Here is a 25,538-nt window from a genome sequence, read left to right as displayed (position 1 = left end):
CTACCTCCACCTCAGTGATATGTGAGTTAGGGGGAATGTGTTCTTTCCCTCTTTTGCCTTTCTTGACTCCTTTATCCTTGGGTTTCCCTTTTGGCTTAGGCATGGCAGCGGTCCTGGCCAGTGCTGCCCTTCTTTGTGACCTTGTGCAGGGTCTTTCTGCTGTATCTCCCACAAGCCCTAAAACTCTGAGATCATTTCCCAGCAAGACCTTTCCTGGGACAGCTCTCTGAATACTCATTGGAATCCTGACTACTGTACCATTTATAGTAAGATTTACAGGTATAACTGGGAACTTGAGAAGTGGGCCATCAGCCAACTTAGTGGGCACCAGAGGAGCTCTGGCAACTTCCTCTGGGTCTACCAAGGTAGAATCCACTACAGTTCTGTTGTACCCACTATTCCTAAGAGCAGGAGTATCTACTTCATTGATCAACACACTGTCCTTAAAGTAGTGCTTAGTATTATCCGAATCCTAGCATAAGCCTCTGAGACTTTAGGCTCCCAGGAACCCAGGGAAACTAAAACTACCTCAGAATCTATCCCACTGGGGAAGGAATCTGAGGAGAAGGATGCCCCTGTAATATCATCTTTCTCATAGGAGGAGAAGGCCAGATTAACAGAGTGGACCCCCACGGTTTTGACTTTACATCTGGGGTCCCCGTTCACATGCTCACTTGCTCAACAAGCCACACAAGATCCACTGGGTCTGTTGACATATGGAGGCTTACTGTAACCAGAGTCCTGTTTGGAGGATAACCCCCACTACCCTGTGTGTTGACTTGTGACTTACCCTTATTTTTAATTTTGTGGCTCTTTTGGGAGGAGGTTTTATCAGATCACCCACCCTCCTTATCTTTGGACTTTTCCCTCTCCTCCTGCTTACCAGGGTGAGTCTTGTCCTTATGGGACACTCTATATGACACCCACACATCTGCTGCAATGGCCAGCTTCTTAGGATCTAACTATTTTGAATCTTCCAAATGCTGCTTAAGCTTAGGGGAACAAGATGCAAAAATATGTTCAAGCATGACAAGACATATCATACGTTCAAAGGTGGACACTTTATAGCCTTTAACCCACCCAGTCAGGTTTTTTAAAGAATCAGTCACATATGACACCCAAGTACTTCCTTCTTTCTTTTTGTACTCTCTAAACCTCTTCAAGTATTGGGCAGGAGTCTTCCCAAACTTTAAGATGAGAGTTTGCTTTAACATTGCAAAATCTACTATTTCAGCTTTTGACATTTCCATAATAGCACTACAGCCAGAATGGGGTAGTCTACTGAGCAACCATACAATCTTATCAGCATTCACAACCTCTTGAACTTCACATGCATATTCAAATGCATTCAACCCGCCCATAATGTCATTCTTCTCATCATACACACCAAGCAGATCTTTAGGAAATCTTGGATGAGAGGAGGACCCAGACCCATGTCCAGATCCCTTGGATCCATTTGAAACTTGAAGTTTGGCCAGTTCCAACTGGTGAACCCTGTATTTCTGTTTTTCTGCCTGCTCTTCTTTCAGCTTAGCCATGTGCAATTCAAACTCCTTCTGCCTAAACAGCAGCTCTTGTTTCTTAGCATGGCCTCAGCATCAGACCTTGCAGAGGAAACATTAGAGTTTACATCTTCCACATCCTCATGGGCACCTGAATGAGGGCAGCGACAGAACTGCCAGTTCTGCCAGTGTGAGCAGCCCCACCTCCTTCTGCACCTTCATCAGAAGCTATGGCACAGAGTTGCAACTTTTGCCTTTCCATGACTCTCTGGATCATTTCCAATTGTGTACCTTGAGCAGGTAAACCTCTCTCAGTACACATATTTCTCAATGTTTTTGATCTAGAAGAATTTAAGGTTATAAAGGTACTTGTTTCCATTATATTCAATAGGTCTAAGGCCTTTACAGTTATCACTACAAAGTCACTGTGTGTCCTGGGTAGAAATAACTTTACTAGTACGCAACACTGGATACCTTCAGTCCAATCCCACCGCTGTACAGCAATTTGTTAAGATGGATTTCTGAACTCTGGCGGTCAAGACTAGGGGCCTCATTCCGGGTTTGGAGCTAACCATGGAGTAATTAGCTCCATGGTTGCCTCCGAAACCGTCCCAAATCCAGCATGGTGAATGGAGTAATTACCGGTCCATTCCAGGGTTGGAGGGACCGGTAATTCCCCATTCACCTTTTGCCCTTCCCCATTCCCATTTCTGCCCCATAGGGCTCAATGGGAATGGGGAAGGAGGTAATTACGGCACCATAAATTACGGTACCGTAATTACCTCCAAAGTACCTTTGCGGGTCCCGTACTTAACTCCTGCTAAAAGCAGGAGGTAAGGAAGGACCCGCAAAGGGACCACGGAATACGGAGGTAAGGGATTACCAGCATCGGCACCCTTACCTCCAACCTCGGAATGACCCCCTAGGTCTCAGGAGGGGTGAGGGTGACTGAAAGACCTCAATGAGCACACAGAGCAAAGGACACTTACAAATCACTCCCAGTCAGGTGTATATATATTAAACATACAAAATAAATGTATTTCAAGGCCTTTGAGTTTCAACACACAAATCACAGTAATACGTTTAAGCCAACACAACCCTATCTAAATATATATATACAAGACCAATGGGGTCTAAAGGGTCAATGCATGAAATGGGTTCGCAACCTAAAAGGGGAAGGAAACAGGCAGTGCAAATAGCCTTTAGTCCCTTCTGCATCCAACACACTCCTAACTAAGAGGCAGTCCAATACCTAAGAAGAGTGGAGCCTATTTCTCAAATGTACTTGTACTGCTGGCGCACACAGTAGTTAAAATGGGCAAAACAGGGTCTCTTTAAGGGTCTGTAGCAGCTCAGGAAGGTGGGTGAGGTGATGAAGAATAAGTTCCCACTATTCGAGGAGGGCCTCCATTTGAGGGCAGAGTCGATTCCAAGAGTTGGGAATAGTTTGCTAGTTTGCACTAGCAGTGGAAATGAGAGGGGCCCTCAGGGGCCACTCATGCCTAAAAATGGATGGAGGTGCTAAGAGCCACCAGTTAGGGTTGCGATTACTCATCGATCCCCGGCAGTCGAGTCCACTTCGGTTGCAGTTTCAAGTGCAGCAATTTTGCAGCTCTGTGGCTTTCAGCGACAAAGATACAGCAATGATTCCCAAATGGGACAGTGGCGATTTCTTTGCTCCTGGTGGATGGATCAGGCCAATTTCACTGCAGCAGGCTTCAGGGGCAAGAGGGGCACAAATGCAGCGCACCTGCAAAGTTCGTCACCACAGATGGGCGACACGGTAACAGCGTATACTCCGTTTCGGGCGCACTCACTTTACTCCAGACCTAGGAACGCCAAGTGTACGAAATTCGGTGTGAGAGTGCCGTGAACACGGAGCTAACAGTTTACCAAGTTTCGAGGCCTTCCTCGAAATGGCAGCGGTATCAGGGCAAAGAGTTTGCGTAAGATGGTCAGCCACTGGTTGGCCCTGGGACACTTCCGAAAGAGCTTACTTGCAGGGTTTGATGAAAGTGCCGAGAATAGTTGGTCCCACTATTCCAGTGGGTCGGAGAGTCTTCGCAGACCTTCTAGGACAAAAAGATGCAGAGGGGTCCCACGGGACGGCAGCGGGCTCAGGGTGCCAAACCATCCAGCGGGTCACCAGCGGTTCCTCGACTCAGCTTTTTAGTTTCAGGATACTTGGATCCTATCCTTCGTTCATTGAGAATTCTAGAGCTCAACATGGCATGGATGTTTGGGGCTTTCTCTTATCCAGAATCTCCTTCACCCCAAAACGAAGAGGACCCTTTGGGAGATCTGCTCACATACAGGCATACCATATGTGGACCAACCACAGTGGTACCAGGCATTCACAGCACTCCAGACTCTCTGGCACCCAGGATGTGTATTGGAACCAAACTTTCCAGCCCACATCCGGGAGGCACACACACAAGGCATGCAGAAGCCCACAAAAGCTTGGATCTTTACAGAAAAATGCATGCCCAAATAAGGAATGACCTGGGTCGGCTCGACCTGGGGAAGGTGAAGGGGCAAATGGCCAAAGGACAGGACAAAGAATCTCGTGGCATTGCTATTTTGGAGCCAGGCCACCTGTTTGTGCCAAACGCTGTAATCCCGGTTTACCTGACAGGAAACGGTTAAAACTATGTGAAATGATCACCTGATAAACCACTGAGAACATGTGTTTTTCTGGGTCTGGTCGCTGATGGTGGGCGTGGTTCCTTCTGGAGAAGCGGCCTGGAAGCTTCTGCAGGTACGGAAGGGCGCTGGGATCACGTCAGGGTCACCAATTGAAGGCACTCCCCTGAACGCTCACATCCATACAACCTGCTAGGAAAGAAAGGCCCAAGTCGATCTTGTAAGGATGACAAGTTTAATCTCACATGCAGATGAGAGCAACAGCAAAGAACTCTGCTGCCAAGAAAGTTCTGCCGAAAAGTAGTACAAGCAGAATCTTCTAAAGCAAGACATCGTCATACATGATACATACATGTAATAAAAACCTGCACGGCTGATTGGATGGACCCTATACAGATACCACCTTTATTCGTAAGGGATGGTAGTTTATTAGTCCCAGCCCAATCCATCCGTCTTCCATCACGTGGGTGCTGCGGGGCTCATCTTCTTCTCACGTTGAAGGTCAGAGAACGAATTGAATATACTCCTGCTATACAGCTTATTTTATCACTCATACTGTGCACTTGGCAGGCCTAAAGACAGACACACAGGAGGTTCTGGGGCACTCTAACCTTCACACACACATTTCACTCCCTCCACGCCATACGATTCCAAGGTCTCCACCCTCGTTTTGAACTATAATGTATCCCTCCCAGCACCTTGCAATACAAATCACATGATTGTCGCTTCAACGATATGCCCTGCCCATCCTCTTTGAACTTTTCAATACTCAAGGCATAAATTAGTTTTCAAAAATTGATTAACAGAGTTTGCCAATTAACATTTTTTTGATTAGCAAATGGACCCATTTGATTAGCAATTTTGTACTAATATTGTTAATGTCACCCCAGAAGTTATTTATACCCAAGACATGAAATGAGCAACAATACAGCAGTTTTGCATACCGCTGAAATAAGACATTAGTTAGAGGAGTCAGGCCTTGCAAATTCTTTAAAATTCAGCTAGACCTCCACGTCAGGTAACTTTTTCCCTATTCAACCGAAGAGAAATGCACCCGACCCATAGCAATAGAGGACAACCAATTTAAAATGTGATTTGTGCATAATGGTGTATGTCACTACAAACTCACTTTGTTTGGCACACTGCGGCCAGCCACGCACAGTGAAACTTTTGTTTGACATTTATGTAACATTTACTTTGCAGTAAAAGTTTCAAACATCTCTTGCAAATGTGCTACTTGCGGATTCGACTATGTGAGTGGGCGAAAAGACTTTGGGAGCCACAGCCGAGTGTCTGTAAAATGTAAAAGGTTAGCTGAATGAATGGGCACAAATAAATAGATATGATAAAAAAGTCTCTGGAAACTGTTTGGCCGGCTGTCTCCTGAAGGTGGTAATATATAACCCACTCAATCATAAAGCAAAGTGAGCTCTGGAGGCTAACTACAGTGTTTGTTATTGCAATAGATCTGTAGATGTACAAATTGGATGGAACTATTGATCACTACTTTGGGCCTCATCACGAGTTTGGCGGTAACCCTTAAATGCAGTGGTAGCACTATTACCGCCGCATTTAAGGGTCTGCCAAATCACATAATGTAAGAGGAAAGAAAGAGACCAAACAGAGTGGATTGCAGAGCAGGCAGAGGAATTAGCAAATTTGATTGACTAGTAGTTTGTGGTCATCTCAATTTCAGGGTACCTCGTATATAGCAACTGGGTGATAATTTAGAATGTGAGCACTAGTTGCAAGATGTATGGAGCCTGCAGGTTACAGAACCAGGTTTGCCCTCAAAAGCATTTGATCGTGTACATTTTCAAAAGTGTTGACTCGTCAACATAAACGGCATCTGCCCCAACTAAATGAAATATAGTGGACACAATGAAATTTAGATTAACTAACCTAAACTTACAGTAAAGTGTGCAATGTTTTACAGTATCAATATTCTAATTATGCATTTTGTAACCTACATTTTAGGAATGGAAGTGCACAACTGTCTTTTAAAAAAATATATATATAAAGTTGACACATACTGGTCTTTGCCAGACAGGATATATAAAGGTTAATAAAAGTAACACCTCACTTATTTTGGGTTTGCAATTATTTGAAAAAGAAAAATACATTCTTGACTAGCACTTGACAAATGCCTTTGGCACTTGAGAGTGGAGGAGATGATTACTGCTGCACTTTCTCTCCATTAGGACTTGAATTGAGCAGAGAAAAGAGGGAGAAGAGAACAGAGAGGGCAAGAGAGGAATGCAGGGTGAGCTGTGCTTTCATTGAAGGGGGAACCTTAAATAGCTATCTTTGCTACACAAGTGTCCATTTGATTAGCAAACTGACAGAATTGCATAGCAAATTGCTATGCGACACTGCTTATTTTATGCCTTGTTACTTGTTACTTTGGGGTTGGTGGTCAAAGGGCACCTGGTGCCATGGAATTCGGTGATCTTAGGGTTTAGTCAGTTATATGGGCTATAACTCCTGGTCACCCGGGAATGGACCGGGTCATGCTTTGGCCAGTGTGAGATAACATGCACGCCAGGCACCGATCTCTGATCACGGCCTTGTGTTACGCTCACCTGGTTCCCACAGGGGTGTTGGGCGGAACTGGACAGACAGGGTCTCCGCCAATTTGGCGCGTAGTGAAGAGATGACTGACTGGACTGGCCCACCTAGTTTCATCTGCTTGACCCGTAGAAGTAGTCTCCTAAAGGCGGAGGAAGGGAATTAGCCACCCGTGGATTTGAGTAATAGCCCCTCACTGCGTCCCCATTTATCACCTCTGATATTCCCGTTCACAAAGCTCACCTTATAGTTTTGAATGATGGGCTCGCCGTCCTGCAAGGTACGCAGGGGCGCGTTGATGGCCAGTTACTTCACTGGCTTGAATATATTAGAAGAGTTCTAGACAAATCTTGGCTCCAAACCTCCTGGCGAAGGACTGTAAGTATATAGTTCTTAAGAGTTCAAAAATGTCTGAATAATCACTCTTGTCCAATTCCTTTGTTTATCTTGCAGCTTAGACCCAAAAGAAGATAGTCCTGTGGCAGCTGAAGGCGTTCAGGTAAGAGTCTGTGCTATCCCACACTGTCCGTTAAATGATGCAAAGGTTTAACTCGCTGCTTTCTCTTTTCTTACAGGTGCGGCGTAAGAAGATTTGGCGTGCTGGTGAATAATACCTCCGGCGGTAAAATCAGTTAAGTATATGGTGGCAAGAGATTGTCCTAGTTTGTTCCCTCGGCTCACCTTGTTGTTTTCTTGTCCCCCTTAGGTGCTGGAATGCAGCAACATAATGATGGAGACAGCGCCGGATTGTAGAGATGCTGCAAGGAACGGTGAGTATGGCGCAGCGATGCTGCTGGCGAAGCAACGTGCTTAAAATAAAGTCTTTTTCTGGTTCAAAGGTACGATGAATCCGGAATCAGGTAAGAAACCCAATAATGTTCTTGTTCTAACCTTTCTTCTTCTTTCCCTTCTTTCTAGGCGCACTGGACTCGAGGCGGGCATGGCAAGAGGCTGGATGCTGACTGCAGGCACGGTGAGCGTTACGCTGCCGGATGCAGAATAACGCGAAGCGTGTGCTGCTCTTCGGGCGTGGTTTAAATAGCCTCCAAAGTAGTCCCAGGTAAGCATTCCTGCACAACCACACCCGAGTAACAAATTAGTCCCTAGGTAAAGTAGTCCCTTCCAAGCCTCACATGGGCTTGGATCTCTTGCAGCATGGTCTGCATCAGGTAAGTTTTAACATATGAGCCTAGCGCCTATGGCGCCAGGACTGTTCCCCCATATGAGCCTGGCACCATAGATGCCAGGACTGTACCCATATAGCCCCTAACAGGGGTTGCTGGGCTTTTTCTGGGTAACATGATGCCTGCTTCCGGGGTTGCTGGACTTGGTCTGGATGCCCGGGGGTAGGCATCATGACGCCTTGTACGGCCCATTCCTCTTGGGTAAAAAACACATATTTGCAACACTTTCAAGAATAATGAATAAACAATAAACAATAAACAAACAGTGTGGCGGGTGGGGGTGTGAACTCTCCTAATGGGAGCTCGGGCATGAGTGGAGATTTCTGTAACCTCGTGGATTTGGGCCTAGTGCGTGTTGTAGCTAGGATTACTAATATCTATGCAAAATGGCGATGCCGCCCACGCCTTGGGCCACACCATGTAGTTACACTATAATTAGTTATATTAGCATGGGTTCCTGCTGGACGGGAGTCGTCCCTCTCACTGTCCCACCTCCCGCAGGGCTCATCACAGTGCCTCGAATGCATCTCGCCTTACTTTAAAGCCCGGGGGGGGTGCTGCCCTCTTCTCAACACCTTCATCCTTTAATATTACTCCTCCTCCCACTCCACTACTCGGTACTACTCCCCTCCTCCACACTACTACTCCCCATCTCCATGCAATCAATTCCTCTCTCCACACTACTACTCCCTTTTTCCACACTACTCTCCTACTACCACTATTACTATCCTCCTCCCACTACGACTCTCCTCTTCCCATTTCTACTCTCCTCTTCGCACTACTACTTTCCTCCCAACTACTCAAACACCTCCCGTTCACTCTATACAATTACATTCACATTCACTCCTTACACTAATATGTCTACTCGCTTGTCACACGCACAGGCACACTCATCCTGCAGCACCAGTTCCCCTCTTAAGTCAATGGGTCACTTGCTCCACTTATTTTCTCTACAATCCGCCTCTCCCTCCTGCCTCCTGCTGGTCTTTGTTTGTCCTCCACTTCCACCTCTGACCTCACCCATAAAACCCACACTTCCCACTATTAGCTGCTCCTTTTTATCCTCCCCTTCTTAGATTGGGCCCCCGTGTCCAAACTTTTCTGTGATGTGTCTCCACCCTATGGCGTGTATGTGCAAGCCAGAGTCTCTAAAAGGGGGCTAAGTCCCGCCCACTCTCTCTTTGCGCTGGCTTCACCGTGTATTAGGCCTGTTGGGCCACGAAGATCAATGTTGATGTTCGTGTTCTGCGCCCTTGATTTGTGGGGTCTACCGGTATGTCTTTCCAGGAATGGTGGATTTTGCTCTCTTTTTGTTCCCTAGTGATCCAGGGGTCTCTCCTGTTTATGTGAGGACTCACTGGCTTGCTACGGCATGTCCAATAGAGACTTTCTGCGCTGTCATGTAGGGATGTGGCTTCTCTCTCTCACAGATAGGCAGTGTTGGTAGCTCTGGCATTCAGTGGCTGTGCCTCGATTCAAGTTGGCGGCTCTCTTACGTTCTGTGACCCACTTTGTCTGGTGATGGTGCTGGTTTGCCTTTTGTTGGGTCAGTGTTCTTGAGTTCAGATACAGGCCCTCTAAATGTAACATAAAGACACTGGTGAGTATCTAACACATGAAGAAAGGCTTAGACAAGGGTGTGCAAGCAGAAATGCTGTCACAAGGGGAAGAACAGGAATTGGGGCCTTCTCACTGCTGCCAACCTCCACCTCAGGGGTAGCACTGGCTCTGGATCTCCCCATGATAGGCCTCCTACTCCTGGCTGAGAGGGACTCTAATCTTCTCTCAACAAGTCCAGATTGTATGCAAAATTTAATTCCTAATCAATAAATGTGGCATACATTGTCAACTGGGAAAATAGTTAGGCATCCTATTTTAAGATGACCAACAAGGGATCTGAGTGAGAAATTTAAAAAATATAGAACCTTACTCTCATTCCCCAAGAAGTTAGATAATTTGAGACAGAACCACAAGACTGATATCCCTCTTGTGCAATTACATGGTGAAAATCACCTATTAAGCCATTCAACATCATCATTCTATTAAGTCCATTAAACACAATGCTCTATGTTGGCAGTATTCTCCTAGAAGATAGGTATTCATTTTAGTTAACAAAAAAATAAAGCCCAATGTTAAGCAGGTTTATTACTGCTCTCTTTGGGTTCAATAGCATGGTCACAATTAACAACTCCTCACTAAACTGTACTGTATGGCAAATTAACGGGTAGCTCTAAAAGAGCAAAGGATAGGACACTCTACACTCTCTTTCACACAATTACAATTGTTACCCAACCTTCCAATCCTCAAAGTGTACATCTTTCTAAACTAAAGGCTTTTATATTTTAAATCAACTCTGTAATTCTACCCCAATTTGATTATGTTCCTACAGAAAATAGGTAAAAATTGGCCCACAACCCCAAAGATTTACAACCTCATTAGAATCACCAGCAAGAAGGCAGTCAGTACAATTTGTACAAAATGCAGCATGCCCTTTAACATACGTGATTCTGACAAACACCCTTACTGTTAATCGGTGGGCTTACATATTGGAACCCAGTTCAATCAATAAATGCCATCCACAGTAGGTAAATGAAGGACATCAGCACTCCACTTAGCATCTTGAACAACTAGGTTAGAGCTAAGTTTCTACTAAGGGACCAATGCGGGCACAGCTAGTCAGAGGCAGATGACTTGCTGTATATGCTTTCCTAATGTGACAAAGTTTAAATCCTTTTAGTGAGAAGTGCAGAGTGTGTTATAAAATGTTTTTAATAGAAATTGTGAGACACTACGTAGGTGAGCCCGCTAAACTTAACACCCTTCAGGGGACAGAGCAAGCGGGATCCCACTGGCAGTGACTCCCCTTTGTGGATAAGGAATCCCCCAAAAGGGCTTTTATTTATCCTCCCTCATGCAAGTGCCATGTGTTGGTTGGCTATATGGGGATTGACCAGTATAATTGCACTTAGGACCCTTTAGAGATGGTTGGTGTGGTTTCTGAACCTTTTATCAGACACGCATTACAAGAAACACTGAGTCAACGGATCATTCAATCTCATTTCAACTTGAAACATAAAGTCGCCACCAGAACCACATCAAGAGAGAAGGAAAAGGAAGAGGTAGACCAGCTGAGCGAGCCGCAAGAGGTAACATCCTCCCGGAGGGAGGAGTCAAGCAGCAGCTTGACGCAGAAGCCGTCTGATGCGGAGGAACCAAGTATCCCATGGAACGCTGCAAGCTGCAAATCTGTCTAGAGTTGGACGGCCTCGACCAAGCAAACAAGGGAGCACCATCCAGGCCAGAAGTAGTAGACTGGTGCCCGTAGAACACAGTGCTGACAAGCCTACCGCCAAAGACGAGGCAGATGCGATGTACCAACGCAGGTAACAGCCGAAGAACTGCCTCTGAGAACGAACTCTGCCATGACACAGAAGGTACGTGGCTGTTCCTGGGAGGAGAGAGGAGAGAACACGCATTAACCCCAATGTGGGGTGCAATAGCAGAGAACCGTTGGCAGGGTAAAAGCCAAATGACCCCAAGAAGGGAGACGAGATACAATACCCCGTGGAAGGGTGAGAAACCAGAAGTCCCTATGTGGGGTGAAAGGGAAACAACCCCAAGAAGGGATAAGAGATACAATAATCCACAGCAAGCTGAGAGCGTCCAGACCCCAAAAAGGCATGAAAGAAGAAAGACAAGAATGTGGCAAGAGAGACATACAATGGCAAGGTCGGTTTACAGAAACCATACTCCAGAGTGAAGAAATCACAACTTACTTGGCACACGATCTGGAATCTTCCAGAAAGACATTTATGTGGTGGTCAGAAGTCAGCCACCATTTAAGCTATTAATGAAGAAACCCTTTGAAGACCTGTTCTGGTCAACCTTTTGTTAGTCCTTTTTATTAGTGGTAGGGTCAGCACTTCCGTAAGATTAAGCTTTTGGGACAGAGAACTGTGTTAGGTTTGTAAGACTGACAAGCACCGTTTATTCTTCTTTCTTTTTAAATAGGGCCAATAAACACTTTAGGGATAATTAAAAAATAGGCCTTGTTCTTAATTTAAATTAAACACAAGTTTAACACATGACTTTTTGTCTGTCTCCTTAATCAGACAAGCCACAAAATGTAACCGTCAACACCTGATTAAAGTTGGTGGAAGCATTTGCAATTACCCTAAACTCCATACTTACAAAATCTGATATGCTACTACTAGATATTCTCCTCACAATAGTATTCAAAATCATAATGTGTGGTTGAGAAGATAGTGAAAAAATCTAAAACCCCATTTGTTGGCCTTAGGAATGTTATACCCATAGATGCCTTAACACAGATTTTGGCGATTCTCTTCCAAACTATAAACTTCACAACCTTGCTAGACATTTACTGCCCACATACAAACCCTATGCAATTCTACTCAATGCAAAATCTAAAAATAGCCTACAGATACAAGCTCCTGCTCATAATTCATGCACCTAACTAAAAACAATTAACCAAGGTATTGCTTTAAACTAACCCTGTCATAACAATTGATGTTTTATGCACCAAGAAACCATGCATACAATGTCTCTCTCTTTCCTCTTCTCTCACTATACTCTCTGACTCATACTTATATACTCTTCTCTCCCCTGTACATGCTTCTGTAATATACTCAAGGCAAAGTCATTCTACAGTTGTAGTTGAAGTTGCCCGGTATGACTTCTCCTTTATCCTCATAAATGTATTGCTAGGTTTATCAATGTATTTTTCTCTGCAAAATTAAAATTCATGAAATAAATGCAAGATTTTTTAAGGTTTAAAGAATCATTACAGATAAAGGAGCCTTTAGAAATATTGGGTTTATTACAAAGAGCTATTTGTATTGTTAAACTGTGTTCTGCAAACCTGCTTATGCACAGAGCTATTCCTGTGTGTATGCTGTAAAATGAAACATATTTTCTAGCAAACATAATTTAGAACAAAACTTGGACAAACGTCAGCTGTGAAACCTGATTTCCGCTTGTGTTTTGCTGTTGAAGGTAATTCAGCTTATTTGGCTATACATTTGTATTCTAAATGCTCATTTAGAACATATTACACTCCACCATTGGGGCATGAAACCCTAATAACGAGTTAGAAACTCAGAGAGGAGAAGGCACAGGTTTTCTTTTGTTTCTGCTTATTAACTTAGATGGGTCTGTCAGGTAACAAGATTGCTGGTAGTAGTGAACATGAGAATTTTATGATTGTGGTATGTCATGGATTTTCTGTTATGTTTTTCACTCTCTTTGTTCTTTTGTTCTTTTATTCTTTCTCTATTTTCCTTTGAAGCAAAGGCTGGCATGCTTTATTTTGAGTTGATCAGCGCAAAAGTGTACTTGTTAAATTGCTAAACACCAATACAAAAATAAATAAAAAATGCTCATTTTGTCATTGATTGCTCTTGGATTAAGGATAGAATAAAAATCAGCATGAAAGCAGATAAATACAAACATATACATAAATATAAAAGAAAATAACTCACTTTAAAATCATGATCTATTTGGTCAAAGCGTTTGGAATCTGCAGGTAACTGTGCCCGGATGTCTTCTGATCCAATGAATATGCTCTCCAGGTGACTCCAGTTTCTCTGCACTTCAAACAAGATTGAAATAACTGAGTCTGCAATCGATAATTTCTGCTGCCATTCTGTAATCTCCTTAAGGAAGTGAGCTATATATTTAGAGGTCATCAGGTTCTGAAGCTGTACTTGGTTTTCCTCCAAAACCTCTACTAGTTCTTCATCAGCTTTAAGTAGCAATATTCCTGTTCTTGTGTGGGTTTCATGTTCAAATTCCATCGTCGACCAGGTGGTGTCAAGAGCCTTCAACACCTTCAAAACACCATTTTGAAACATGTATTAGTTGGTGCATTCTTAACAGACTATCACCAATGTAAATGTAATCGGAAAGACTGCTGGATATTAATACTGTACAGTATATTTCCTATTTTAAAGGACAATTTGAGATAAACTAACTTATTTGAGAAGAATGAGTGATTTACAATTGTCACAAAAAAGCAATTCCATCACAACATTTTTTACTTTCAAAATGTTTATTTTTCTAAAATAGGTGTGGTTTAGTAATGACCTAATAATGGTTCATCAGCGGCGCGTGTAGGCATCCTGCAGCGTTTTGGATGAGATATCCTTGCATCTACTGTTGCTGCTGTTAGTTAAATGCTACTGTGGAAGGGAGTAGTTTCTTACCTGTAACTCCATTTCTCCAGCGTTGGTATCTTTCATGGATTCACATGCTTAGAACATTCCCCGTTGTCAGGCTGGGAACCCTTGGTATACTTATTAAGACGTTTTCCATAGGAAAAATTTCAACACTTCTGTGTCCTATCTATGTCGTTTTCGGGTTGCGCACGCCTGACCTAATAGGACGTAGGGGTATAAATATCCCCACCCCACGGCTCCCTTCAGATTTTAACCCCCAAAGTAGAAGGGGCATATAGAGTTTGCATTCAGGGGAGACCGGCGGGTGCATGTGAATCCATGAAAGATACCAACGCTGAAGAAATTGAGTTACAGGTAAGAAACTACTCCCTTCTCCAGCATTGGATCTTTCATGGATTCACATGCTTAGAATAGATTATATAGCAGTACCCCCAACTTGGAGGTGTGCAATGTAAACCAAGATTATCCAAGTTGCGCATGCAGTTAGGTACACGAAAAAATCCCCATCATTGTACATTGACAATAACCCAAATTATGGCATATTGACAAGAGCATACACCTCTTTGTGGGGATTACCTTACTGAAACAGGTGCCGAAGGACAGCTCGTCCCATCTGCATATCTTCTGCATGCTGTTGCTTTAGGAAATAATGCTGAGTAAATGTGTGCAGCACCGACCATGATGTCGCTTGACAGATGTCCACCAATGGAATTCCGGACCACAACGCCGCAGATGACGAGGTGGATCTTGTCAAATGAGCCTTTGGACGTCTTTCCAGAGGCTTTCCTGCTTTAGAGTGACAAAAAGCAATAGTCGACGACACCAAGCGGGCCAGTCCTTGCTTAGAGATCTGTTTTCCCTTCACCGAAAGTCCATAAGCTACAAACAGTTGCCTTGTATGCCTAAAGTCTTGAGGACGACTGAGGTAGAACTTCAAAGCTCTTTTGACATCCAACGTGTGGAGAGCTTTCTCTGCCACAGAAGAGGCTGTTGCAAAGAATGTGGGTAGAACTATAGAAGAATGTTTGTGGAATGTCGTCGGAACTTTAGGAATGAATTGAGGGTTGGTTGCCAATACTACTCTGTCTTCGAAAAACCACAAGTATGGAGGATCAATGACCAATGCCTGCAATTCCAACAGCCTTCTTACTGAGGTAATGGCTACTAAAAAAGCCATTTTCCATGACAAAAACTTCAACGACGACGAGGACATTGGTTCGAACGGAGCCCTCATTAGTGCTGACAGTACTAGATTGAGACTCCAGTTAGGAGGAAACTTTTTGGATGGAGGAAAAGTCTGAAATAGGCCTTTCACGAAATGTTTAACTAGTCGATCGCTGAACAACAGAGTTGAATGTCTTTTACGAGTAAATCTCGAGATGGTTGCCAAATGAACTTTAATGGAGGAAAAAGCCAATCCTCTCTCCGCCAAGTTCAGCAACTATGGAAGAATCTGTTCTGACCCGATGTTTAAGGAGTCTACCCCTGGTTGATCCCTGTACCACACACAGAATTTCTTACATTTACCTGCGTATGAAGCGTTCGTGGACGGAGCTTGTGCCGCCTGTAAGATTCGCCAACATTGCGAGTAAATGTTCAGGTCCCCAAACTCGGAGAAGTCAGGAGCCAGGCTGTCAGACTGAGGGAGTCTGGGTGATGATGCCAAACTGCTCCTTTGTCTTGAGATATAAGGTTCAGAATCTTCAGGAACTTCACTGGTTCTGCTATCGACAGTTGGAGTAGACCTGAGAACCACGACTGTCTTGCCCGGTAAGGAGCCACTACAATTACCCGATATGGGTACTTGTGAATCCACTGGAATGTCTTCCGGATGAGTGGAAACTGAGGGAACACATAAGCAAACTTGTTCGTCCACGGGAAGGAGAACGCCTCCCCCAGCGATCCGGGTTGTGGCCACCTGCTTGCGTAATGTGCGCACTTCTTGTTCTCTCGTGTTGCAAAAAGATCCATGGACGGATGACCCCATTTACTGAAGATGTTTATCAGTTATTGAACGTTCAGTTCCCACTCGTGCAGTTGATTAACTTCCCTGCTGAGAGAGTCTGCTTGTATATTTTTTACCCCTGGAAGATGGTAAGCCATTATGCTTATATCCTGTTCTAGGGCCCAACACCATATTTTTTGAGCTTCGCTCGAGAGCGTCCTGGAACGAGTGCCCCCTTGCTTCCCGAGATAGAACATTGTTGTTGTATTGTCTGTTATTATTCTGACGACTGATTCCCCGTATGTATGGCAAAAAGGATTCCAGAGCCCAACGCACCGCTCTTAACTCCAGAATGTTGATGTGAAGGGTCGACTCTGCCGGGGACCATTGACCTTGAACTTGTAGGGATCCCAGATGGGCTCCCCATCCTTTCAGTGATGCATCCGTTACCACCCTTGAGTGAAAATCCGGTTTCTGTGAGTCCCTCCCTTTCGTCAAATTGTCTGAGATCTGCCACCACTGAAGTGCCTGCAGAAGCTTGTTGCTGATGCTCAACTTGTCTGACCATAAGCCTTGCCTTTGGGACCATCGGTCTGCCAGAAACTCCTGTACTGGCCACATGAAGAGACAGCAATTGTTCACCAATGGAATACAGGATGCCATGTCCCCTAGCAGTGACATGTATTTTCTGACTGACACCTTGGTGCCCACTTTCCATTCCTTTGCCTTTTGTGTTAGTTTTTTAACCCTTTCCAAGGAGGGCTTCACTAGCCCTGATTGAGTTTGGAATTCTGCACCCAGAAATATCAAGTTCCTTGAAGGCATTAAGAAGGATTTCTCGAAGTTGATTGCAAAGCCCAAGTGCTGCAGAAGTCGCATGCTGGCCTCTAGGCCTGCCTATGTTATTCTCGGCAACGAGCCTCTTATCAGCCAATCATCCAGGTAAGGGTAAACATGATGACCTTTCCTTTGCAGCCAAGCTGCCACTGGAGCCAAGCATTTTGTGAACATCCTGGGAGACGACTTCAGTCCAAAAGGAAGTACTTTGAACTGGTAATGGCTCTGACCGACTACGAACCTTAGAAACCTTCTGTGTCGTCGACGCATAGGTATATGGAAATATGCGTCTTGTAGGTCTAACGACGCCAGAAAATTTCCCGGCTGTATGGATCAATGACTTCCTGAAGCATAATCATTTTGAACTTCAGATTTTTTAGGTGTTGAGAGCCCGAAGGTCCAGAATGGGTCGCCACTTGCCGTTGGGTTTCTTGACTACGCAGTAATGAGAGTAAACACCCCAACCTCTCTCGGCTACCGGGACAAATTCTATAGCCCCTTTTTGAAGCATAAGCTCCACTTCCTGTTGTAATATGTGAAGATGGGGTTGCGCCGAATACACAGCTGGAATTTGTGATGGCGTTTCCTTGAACTGCAAAGAGTGGCCTAGTTTTATTGTGTCCAATACCCAGCGGACTGTTGTTATTCTATCCCACTCGTCGACGCAACGGGACACTCTTCCTCCCAGGACGTCCTGAAGCTTGTCGTTGTTGGGACTTTGACTGCTTGCCTTTTGTTGACGATTAATATCCTCTCCTTCTCCTCGAAGCCTGGTAGTCTTGGCCTCTTCGCGTTGCCTGGACAGCACGCCTATAACCTTGGGAGGAGTATGATGGCCTGCTGAAGTTTCGGTCTCTAGATGCGGTAAAGCAGGAATTTCCTGATGCTCTGTGGAAGGGACGAAAGGATGAAAAGCTCTTCCGCTTTGCAGGGCTCCTAGCGACCTGGCCGTGTCTGTTTCTTCTTTCATACCTTTCAAGGCCTCGTCCACTTTCTCCCGGAACAATTGCTCACCCTCACAGGGCATATCGAGCACCTTATACTGGACCTCTGGTCTAAAGTTAGTACATTTCAGCCTGGCTTGCCTCCTCAAAACCACTCCGTTGTTTATTTGCTTGAACCCAGACTCTGCCAAGTCCACGGCGATATTAATCAAGTGGTTCGATGCTTCTTCCCCCTCATGGACCAGCAACATGGCCGACTTCCTATGCTCCTCAGGGAGGTGTTCTAGGTTAGGGGCCAAATGATGCCACATCTCCCGGTCGTACCTTGCCATAATCGCAAGCGAGTTAGCTGCTTTAACCGTTGTTGCTCCTACAGATAGGACCTTCTTACCAAAAGAGACCTGCCTATTAGCCTCATTGTCCGGATGCGTTGAACATTTATGTTACGATCTGGCCTTCCTAGCCGCTGCCGCCGACACTACCGACTCTGGAGAAGGCTGACCGGTCAAACATTTAGGTGTAGTAGAGTCTGGAGCTTTGAATTTCTTTTCCAACCTGCCCTTTATTGCTGGTTCTGAAAATGGATGGCGCATGGTCCTCGAGCCTTCTTGCCAGACGTGGTCCAGAATGGGCACCGAGAAGACTGACTTCCTTCTTTTCCCCATATGGTCGAACAAGAAGCATGCCTTCTTTTCGTCTTTAGGGGTCAGACCAAACTCAATACAGGCTTTGCTCATCATCGCGTGAAAGGAGCCGATGTCATCTGGAGGCGACGGTTGAGCCGGGCTTCTAGGCACTTCCATTTCCACCTCTGACTCCCATGTAGGATCCCTCGAAGGGGATGATGAAACATCTGAAAAAGAGTCTCTAGGCCCTTGTTCTGATTCTGAATCTTGCAACTTCCCTTCTTCCGGGTATGAGCGAGGCGGCTCTTCGCTAACTGGACAGGAGGGTGGATTCCCCGTCAACTGCGTAGAAGGACCTGGTCCGTCGTCGGCAGGCATCGCCGGCATCCCTGAAGGTGCCCCTACGGGGGGTAACCTTGCATCCAACTGCTTCAGACGAGACTGTAGCGTGGTCAACACTTGCAAGGATAATACTAATTGAGGGTTTAACAAAGACGATGTAACAGGGACACTTTGCCCTCCCGAAATCGTCGATAAACCAACACCCTGCAATCCCAGATCTGCTGGACTAACAATCTGTTCTCGATCCTCTTTCATTGATGATATTGAGAAGGCTGCTTCCGGATGCAATAAGGCTTCTGGCAAAACCGCATTGTACACCTCCGGCTGCCAGGCCCTTGGAGGGTCCACCGTGGACGATGTCAATGTGGAGACGTCTATCATCGTAGTCGGATTTGATGGAGCCACTGCAGGTGATACCTGCGTTGACGGTAATGATCTTGTCAATGACGGAGTCGACGATGGTGGAGGCTGTGACACAGTCTCTTTAGGCGATCCTGCCTTTTTCGAGCTAGATCTATGCCTCGTCGAGTCTCTACTCGAGGAAGACCTGTGATGGTCTCCTGAGGAGGAGGTCTTTAAAGGATCTTTTCCTTTATACAACGAAGATGAAGAAGACTTTCCTTGATGGCAATCCTGCCCATGCTTCGATGAGGATTCTTTCTTCGGGTGTTTCTGTGAGGGAAGTTTTTCCATAGATCGTGGCTTCTTCTTCTTCTGCTGACACGGACCGGTGATGGACAACTGATGACTTAGGCCTGGATGCCAGACTGTGCGCAGATCCTACCTCCGATGAAGGGTAGGTTCCTTCATTTCGCCACGTCACCAGACGGCTATTCCGATCTTTTAGCGTTTTCTGTGAGAAACCCTTACAGATCTGACAACTGTCCGCTGAGTGATTGGGAGTGCTACTACAAAAATCTGTTCAAAAGAAGGAAAGGTCCAAGTACAGTGGAGATCCACACAAATGTACCATGGGACTTACAAATAGACAGAGTGGACATTCGAACCTCAATTGCAAACAGCAGTACATCCAGAGCCGCTGGACCTGACAGCCTCTCGAATGCTGACTTAAAGGAAAACATCGATGAATGGTCGGAATTTTGTGATATCCTGTTCAAGGCGATAATAAAAGAAGGAAGGATCCCTGCAACCTGGAAATCAGGAATCATTGTTCCGATATTCAAGAAAGGCTTACGGTCTGAGCCAGAAAATTACCGCCCCATCGCCCTCCTTGACGTTATAGGTAAAGTGTTTGCAACTCAGCTCCTTAAACAACTCACACTGTGCATTAATCACGAAAAAATCTATGATGACCGACAGTCTGGGTTCGTAAAGGGAGTGGGTTGCAGCACAAACCTCCTAATATTAAACCTACTAAAAATAGATGCCATTCGATCGGGCCAGAAAATCTATCTGGCATTTATTGATATGGCAAACGCGTTTGAAGGAGTAAACAGGGAAATCCTGTGGTGTAATTTAAAGAAGAGAGGCTGTGATGAGAGTTTGATTGCAGCCATTAAAGAACTTTACTCCGACACCCACATTCAAATAAGGCTAGACAAAGAAGGAAATCTGTCAAATCCAATTCCCACAGAAAGGGGAGTAAAACAGGGCTGCCCATTAGGGGCAACCCTGTTTAACTTCTACATCTCGGAAGTAGGAAAAGCCCTGGCAAACGTGACTTCATTTCCGCCAACCATCAATGGATTCCAACTGCATCACATCTTATACGCAGATGATATGGTGATCTTGGACCGAACACCAATCGGTCTACAGAGGAAATTGTCTGCATTGAAGATCTATTCAGAAGAACTCGGGCTAGAGATAAATGCAGCCAAATCAGAAATCCTAGTCCTGGAGAACAAAAGAGGAAGGAAATCTTGCAAGTATAGATCAAGTTGGTTCGTGGGATCAAAGAAGCTAGAAAAAGTGCAATTCACAAAATACCTGGGCACAATAATCAACTCCAGCATAAACGACGAACCAATGGTAAAAAAAATTCTAAATAGCTGCAAACAATTAACCTCACAAGGGATGGTAATGCAGAAGAAATTCGGGAAATTCACGTGTGACTCAGTGAGAAAATTTTACCAAAATAAAATTACACCGATCTTGATCTATGGGGCAGAGAACATGTTTGGCTGTGACCACAAGATATGGTCTAGGTGTGAAGGTTTCTTCTGGAAAAAAGTTCTCCAAATACCACAAAGTACACCGACTGCGTGTGTTCTATACGAAGTAGGAATATCCACTCTGAACGCGAGGATTACATGGAACAAGCTATTGCTCTTTAGGAAAATGCACGACGAAGCAAACCTACCACCGTTCAAAATCCTATTGGGAAACGAAATAGGTGAAAAAAAGTCGTCCCTAAGAGACTGGAAACAGCAATGTGGAGAAATCCTCAAACAGCTAGGGACGGATGAGTCAACATTATGGAATAATCCAGATTTTGTAAAAAGAAAATTGCTGGATCTCGACTGGATCACAATTGGGGAGAGAAGAGCCTGTCGAAAATCCATGATAAAGCAACCAAAAGAAGCAAAAAAACGGAATACTCTTCAGAAATATCTGGCACTGGCTCCGTGCAAGCACCTCAGAAAACATTATTTGATGTTTCGTCTAAACATTCTAGAAACAAAAGAAATTCTGGGAATCAGGCGTGCGATATCAAGGGGAAACACTCTATGCCGATTCTGTGGGGAGAAAGATGAAAATTTAAAACACCTCATTCTTAGCTGTACTGAACTAAACGATCAACGTGATAGTTGCATGGGAAAGATGATGACAAATTACCAGACGCTGTCTGAAGAAGAATGGTGGAGACAACTACACTTGACTGAAAGCAAGCCACTGTTGATTGCAGTAATGCGATTTTTAGAGCTCCTGCAGAAGAGCCTAAAAATGAATCCGGTGGTTGCCTAAAACAGCGGCCCGCACAGTTATAGGTCAGGAGACCAACCTCTCTGAAAAGACTGATAAGACAGAATATCTGTTGGTGCAAAGGTAGAGGAATTGGGGGTAGAACGAGTCTTGAGAAGTAGACCAATAAGGTGTTTATGCAAACTTTTGAAAAACTTTATCTTTAACATAAGATCAACATTCCATCTATCGTCCTTAACTATTTTTCACTAAACTAAATGAAAATAAAAAAAAAATAAAAAAAAAAAAAAAGAATCTTGCAACTTCCCTTCTTCTGGGTATGAGCGAGGCGGCTCTTCGCTAACTGGACGGGAGGGTGGATTCCCCGTCAACTGCGTAGAAGGACCTGGTCCGTCGTCGGCAGGCATCGCCGGCATCCCTGAAGGTGCCCCTACGGGGGGTAACCCCGCATCCAACTGCTTCAGACGAGACTGTAGCGTGGTCAACACTTGCAAGGATAATACTAATTGAGGGTTTAACAAAGACGATGTAACGGGGACACTTTGCCCTCCCGAAAACGTCGATGAACCAACACCCTGCAATCCCAGATCTGCTGGACTAACAATCTGTTCTCGATCCTCTTTCATTGATGATATTGAGAAGGCTGCTTCCGGATGCAATAAGGCTTCTGGCAAAACCGCATTGTACACCTCCGGCTGCCAGGCCCTTGGAGGGTCCACCGTGGACGATGTCAATGTGGAGACGTCTATCATCGTAGTCGGATTTGATGGAGCCACTGCAGGTGATACCTGCGTTGACGGTAATGATCTTGTCAATGACGGAGTCGACGATGGTGGAGGCTGTGACACAGTCTCTTTAGGTGATCCTGTCTTTTTCGAGCTAGATCTATGCCTCGTCGAGTCTCTACTCGAGGAAGACCTGTGATGGTCTCCTGAGGAGGAGGTCTTTAAAGGATCTTTTCCTTTATACAACGAAGATGAAGAAGACTTTCCTTGATGGCAATCCTGCCCATGATTCGATGAGGATTCTTTCTTCGGGTGTTTCTCTGAGGGAAGTTTTTCCATAGATCGTGGCTTCTTCGTGGGAGGCTCTGCTGACACGGACCGGTGATGGACAACTGATGACTTAGGCCTGGATGCCAGACTGTGCGCAGATCCTACCTCCGATGAAGGGTAGGTTCCTTCATTTCGCCACGTCACCAGACGGCTATTCCGATCTTTTAGCGTTTTCTGTGAGAAACCCTTACAGATCTGACAAATGTCCGCTGAGTGATGTGGGTGTAGACAGTACAAGCAATCCATGTGCCCATCTCCTTCATAGACTTTTTTCTGTCCGCACGTGGCACACAGGCGGAACAACATATTTCCAGACATTGTAAACGAAAGACTTACACGAGTAGAATTCAACCTTGTACAGAGTAGAAAAAAATAAAACACAAGGTGCTCCCGCTACTTTGGAGATGGTTGAAATCTGAAGGGAGCCACGGTGGATGGGGCTATTTATACCCCTACGTCCTATTGGGTCATGCGTACGCAACCCGAAAACGACATAGATAGGACACAGAAGTGTCGAAATTTTTCCTATGGAAAACGTCTTAATATATATACTGAGGGTTCCCAGCCTGACGACGGGGAATGTTCTAAGCATGTGAATCCATGAAAGATCCAAAGCAGGAGAAGTCAGGTGATCGTGTGTTACGCTCACCTGGTATCCACGGGGAAGCCCGTATGCCCTGGTTGCTGGATTCCCCCCGGATGTGCCCAATTCGGGATGATGTCTTCTATGGCAGGTGGGACTAAAACACAGGAGGACTGGACTTAGAAACAGATTTCGTTTCATCCCCACCAGCCCCTTGGACTCCACCTGATGGCCCCCTCCTCGACCTTGTTATGATGTCTGATGTGCTCTCCGTCCTGCTTTCTGCGCAGGGCGCGTAGTTTTCTGCGGGTTGAAGCGACCGAGTTAACTTCACTGGTGCCAACCCATTCAAGTGTCTTTAAGGAGGTAAGTCCGATAATAGCAGTCTCTGAAGGCCTTTGCTTTTCCTTCGTGCTGTTAATGTCTTTTCCCTGATTGTTTCCCCCTTAGGTGTTCGGAGGTTCGCTCGGTGCGCTGCTTGGATCAGGCTCCTGCCGGGATAATGGACGCAGAGCGTATGAAGAATGGTAGCTTCAGCGCAAAGTGCGGCGCGCTAATGTATTTTTGGGCTAACCTGTATTCTTTATTCCTTTACAGGTCGCAATGGTCTTTCTGGGCATACAGAGATTTCCGGAGCGGAACTGGCCAAGAAATGCCCAGCCAGGTGAGGAGGTTATGGTTACTGCTGTGATTGCTGTGAGTAACCTGCTTAACATTGTCCTTTTTTTCTCTCTCCCTCCAGGTGCTTTGTTCCGGCGCGTGCGTGATGTCCTGAAGACGCTGGCAACGGGATGGGAAACCGCGAGCAGCCGGGGTCGAAAGATGGAAAGCTGCAGGTAAGCAGGTATTGCTAACAATGTTCTTTTTCCTCCTCTGCAGGTCTGCTATTTTCCAGGAACGCCGGGTGCTGGTCACTGAACACGATGAGCGTCACGCTGCTGGCTGAAGAATAACGCGAAGCACGTTCTGTAGCTTGGGTGTGGTTCATATAGCCCACCCCTGTAAAGTAGTCCAGGTAAAGTAGTTTGGGCTACCACACCCTAAAATACTGCACCGCACAGTCTGGTTCTTCGGGACTAGACTGTGTGGGTGCCTCCATGTTGGCTGCAGGCTTACACACAAAAAGTAGTCCCCTCAAGTCCCATTCCAAATTCCCATGCCAAAGGCGCCAGGACTGACTCCAGGAGAGTCCCTGATGATGATGTAAGGCCCTTGGGGCCCCAAATGAACCCCAAGTCCTAACCCTACCTGGCATGTGCGTGGGGTTCTGGGTCACGGCATCAGTCACATGACACAATCATGTGATTGATGCCGGAATATCTGTGTAGTTTAGATGCTATAACTTGAGAAATTAGTTTTCCACAAATTCTGGGGAATATCCTGTGTATAAATGAGGATCATGATGTTGGGGGATCATAGACATTTATTTTTTTTGAAAGGTAAACCGATAAAGAAAGAAACCCGTCACGTGATCGGAGTTGTGTTGGATAGCTCCGTTCTTGTCTATGATGAAAATGATGTTGATTGTCTTCATTACCACAAAAGTAATATTATGAAGAGTATTTGTGATGTATTGCCATTTGAGTGTTTGGTGGGATCCGGAAAGATTATAATGTAAACCAATCCAGTCAGGAATGAACCATGTGATCAAAGTCACGTGGTTGATTGGAGAGAATAATGCTGTGATTGAAGAGTTAATATTCAATCACCATTGATAATTCAAAAGGAACCATACAATTGTGGTGAGAACCAAAAGAGTCAAACGCCAACCATGTAATCAGAGTATCGTCAAGGATACCTGCTATTAATCAGATATAAAAAGTGGTGACAACTATCATCATATTGATACTTACTATGCGTACAGGATAGTTGAGTTCCGAAATATATGGAGAAAAGGTACAGGCAAGGTGTGCGTTTATTGATATTGCCTCTTGGAATAGGCATTGTAGTAACGCTGGACTATCTCTAGTTACTATATGTATTGCTGTAGTATTTGTTGTTCAATCACCACTGCAATAAACAGAGGGAAAATGTTGATAGCTCCCTGTGTGATTAGTATGAATTCTATCCTGACCAAGTGAGATCAAATTAAGCACAGTGGATACAGTTCTTTCTGTGATCCCCTAACATTATGATTTCACATTTAAAAAGTATTGGAATGCAATAAAGTTAGATACCATCTAAGACAAATGCGTTGGTGTCCTTGCCATCTATCCCCAAAACCAAGAA

At 45.0% G+C, this 25,538-nt stretch overlaps 1 protein-coding gene across 1 annotated transcript in view; it reads right to left on the bottom strand.

The window, feature by feature from the left end:
* DNAH17 (dynein axonemal heavy chain 17) overlaps positions 1 to 25,538 on the bottom strand; it is an 8,024,690-nt gene that overhangs the window by 4,751,667 nt on the left and 3,247,485 nt on the right. Inside the window, exon 27 of the mRNA XM_069655242.1 lies at positions 13,399 to 13,746. Coding sequence (XP_069511343.1) covers positions 13,399 to 13,746 — 348 coding nt within the window. The remainder of the gene's footprint in view (positions 1 to 13,398; positions 13,747 to 25,538) is intronic.

The sequence above is a fragment of the Ambystoma mexicanum genome, chromosome 3q, assembly GCF_040938575.1.
Source record: "Ambystoma mexicanum isolate Mex_15411 chromosome 3q, UKY_AmexF1_1, whole genome shotgun sequence".
Classification (NCBI taxonomy): domain Eukaryota; kingdom Metazoa; phylum Chordata; class Amphibia; order Caudata; family Ambystomatidae; genus Ambystoma; species Ambystoma mexicanum.
This window is presented reverse-complemented; position numbering and strand designations above follow the sequence as displayed.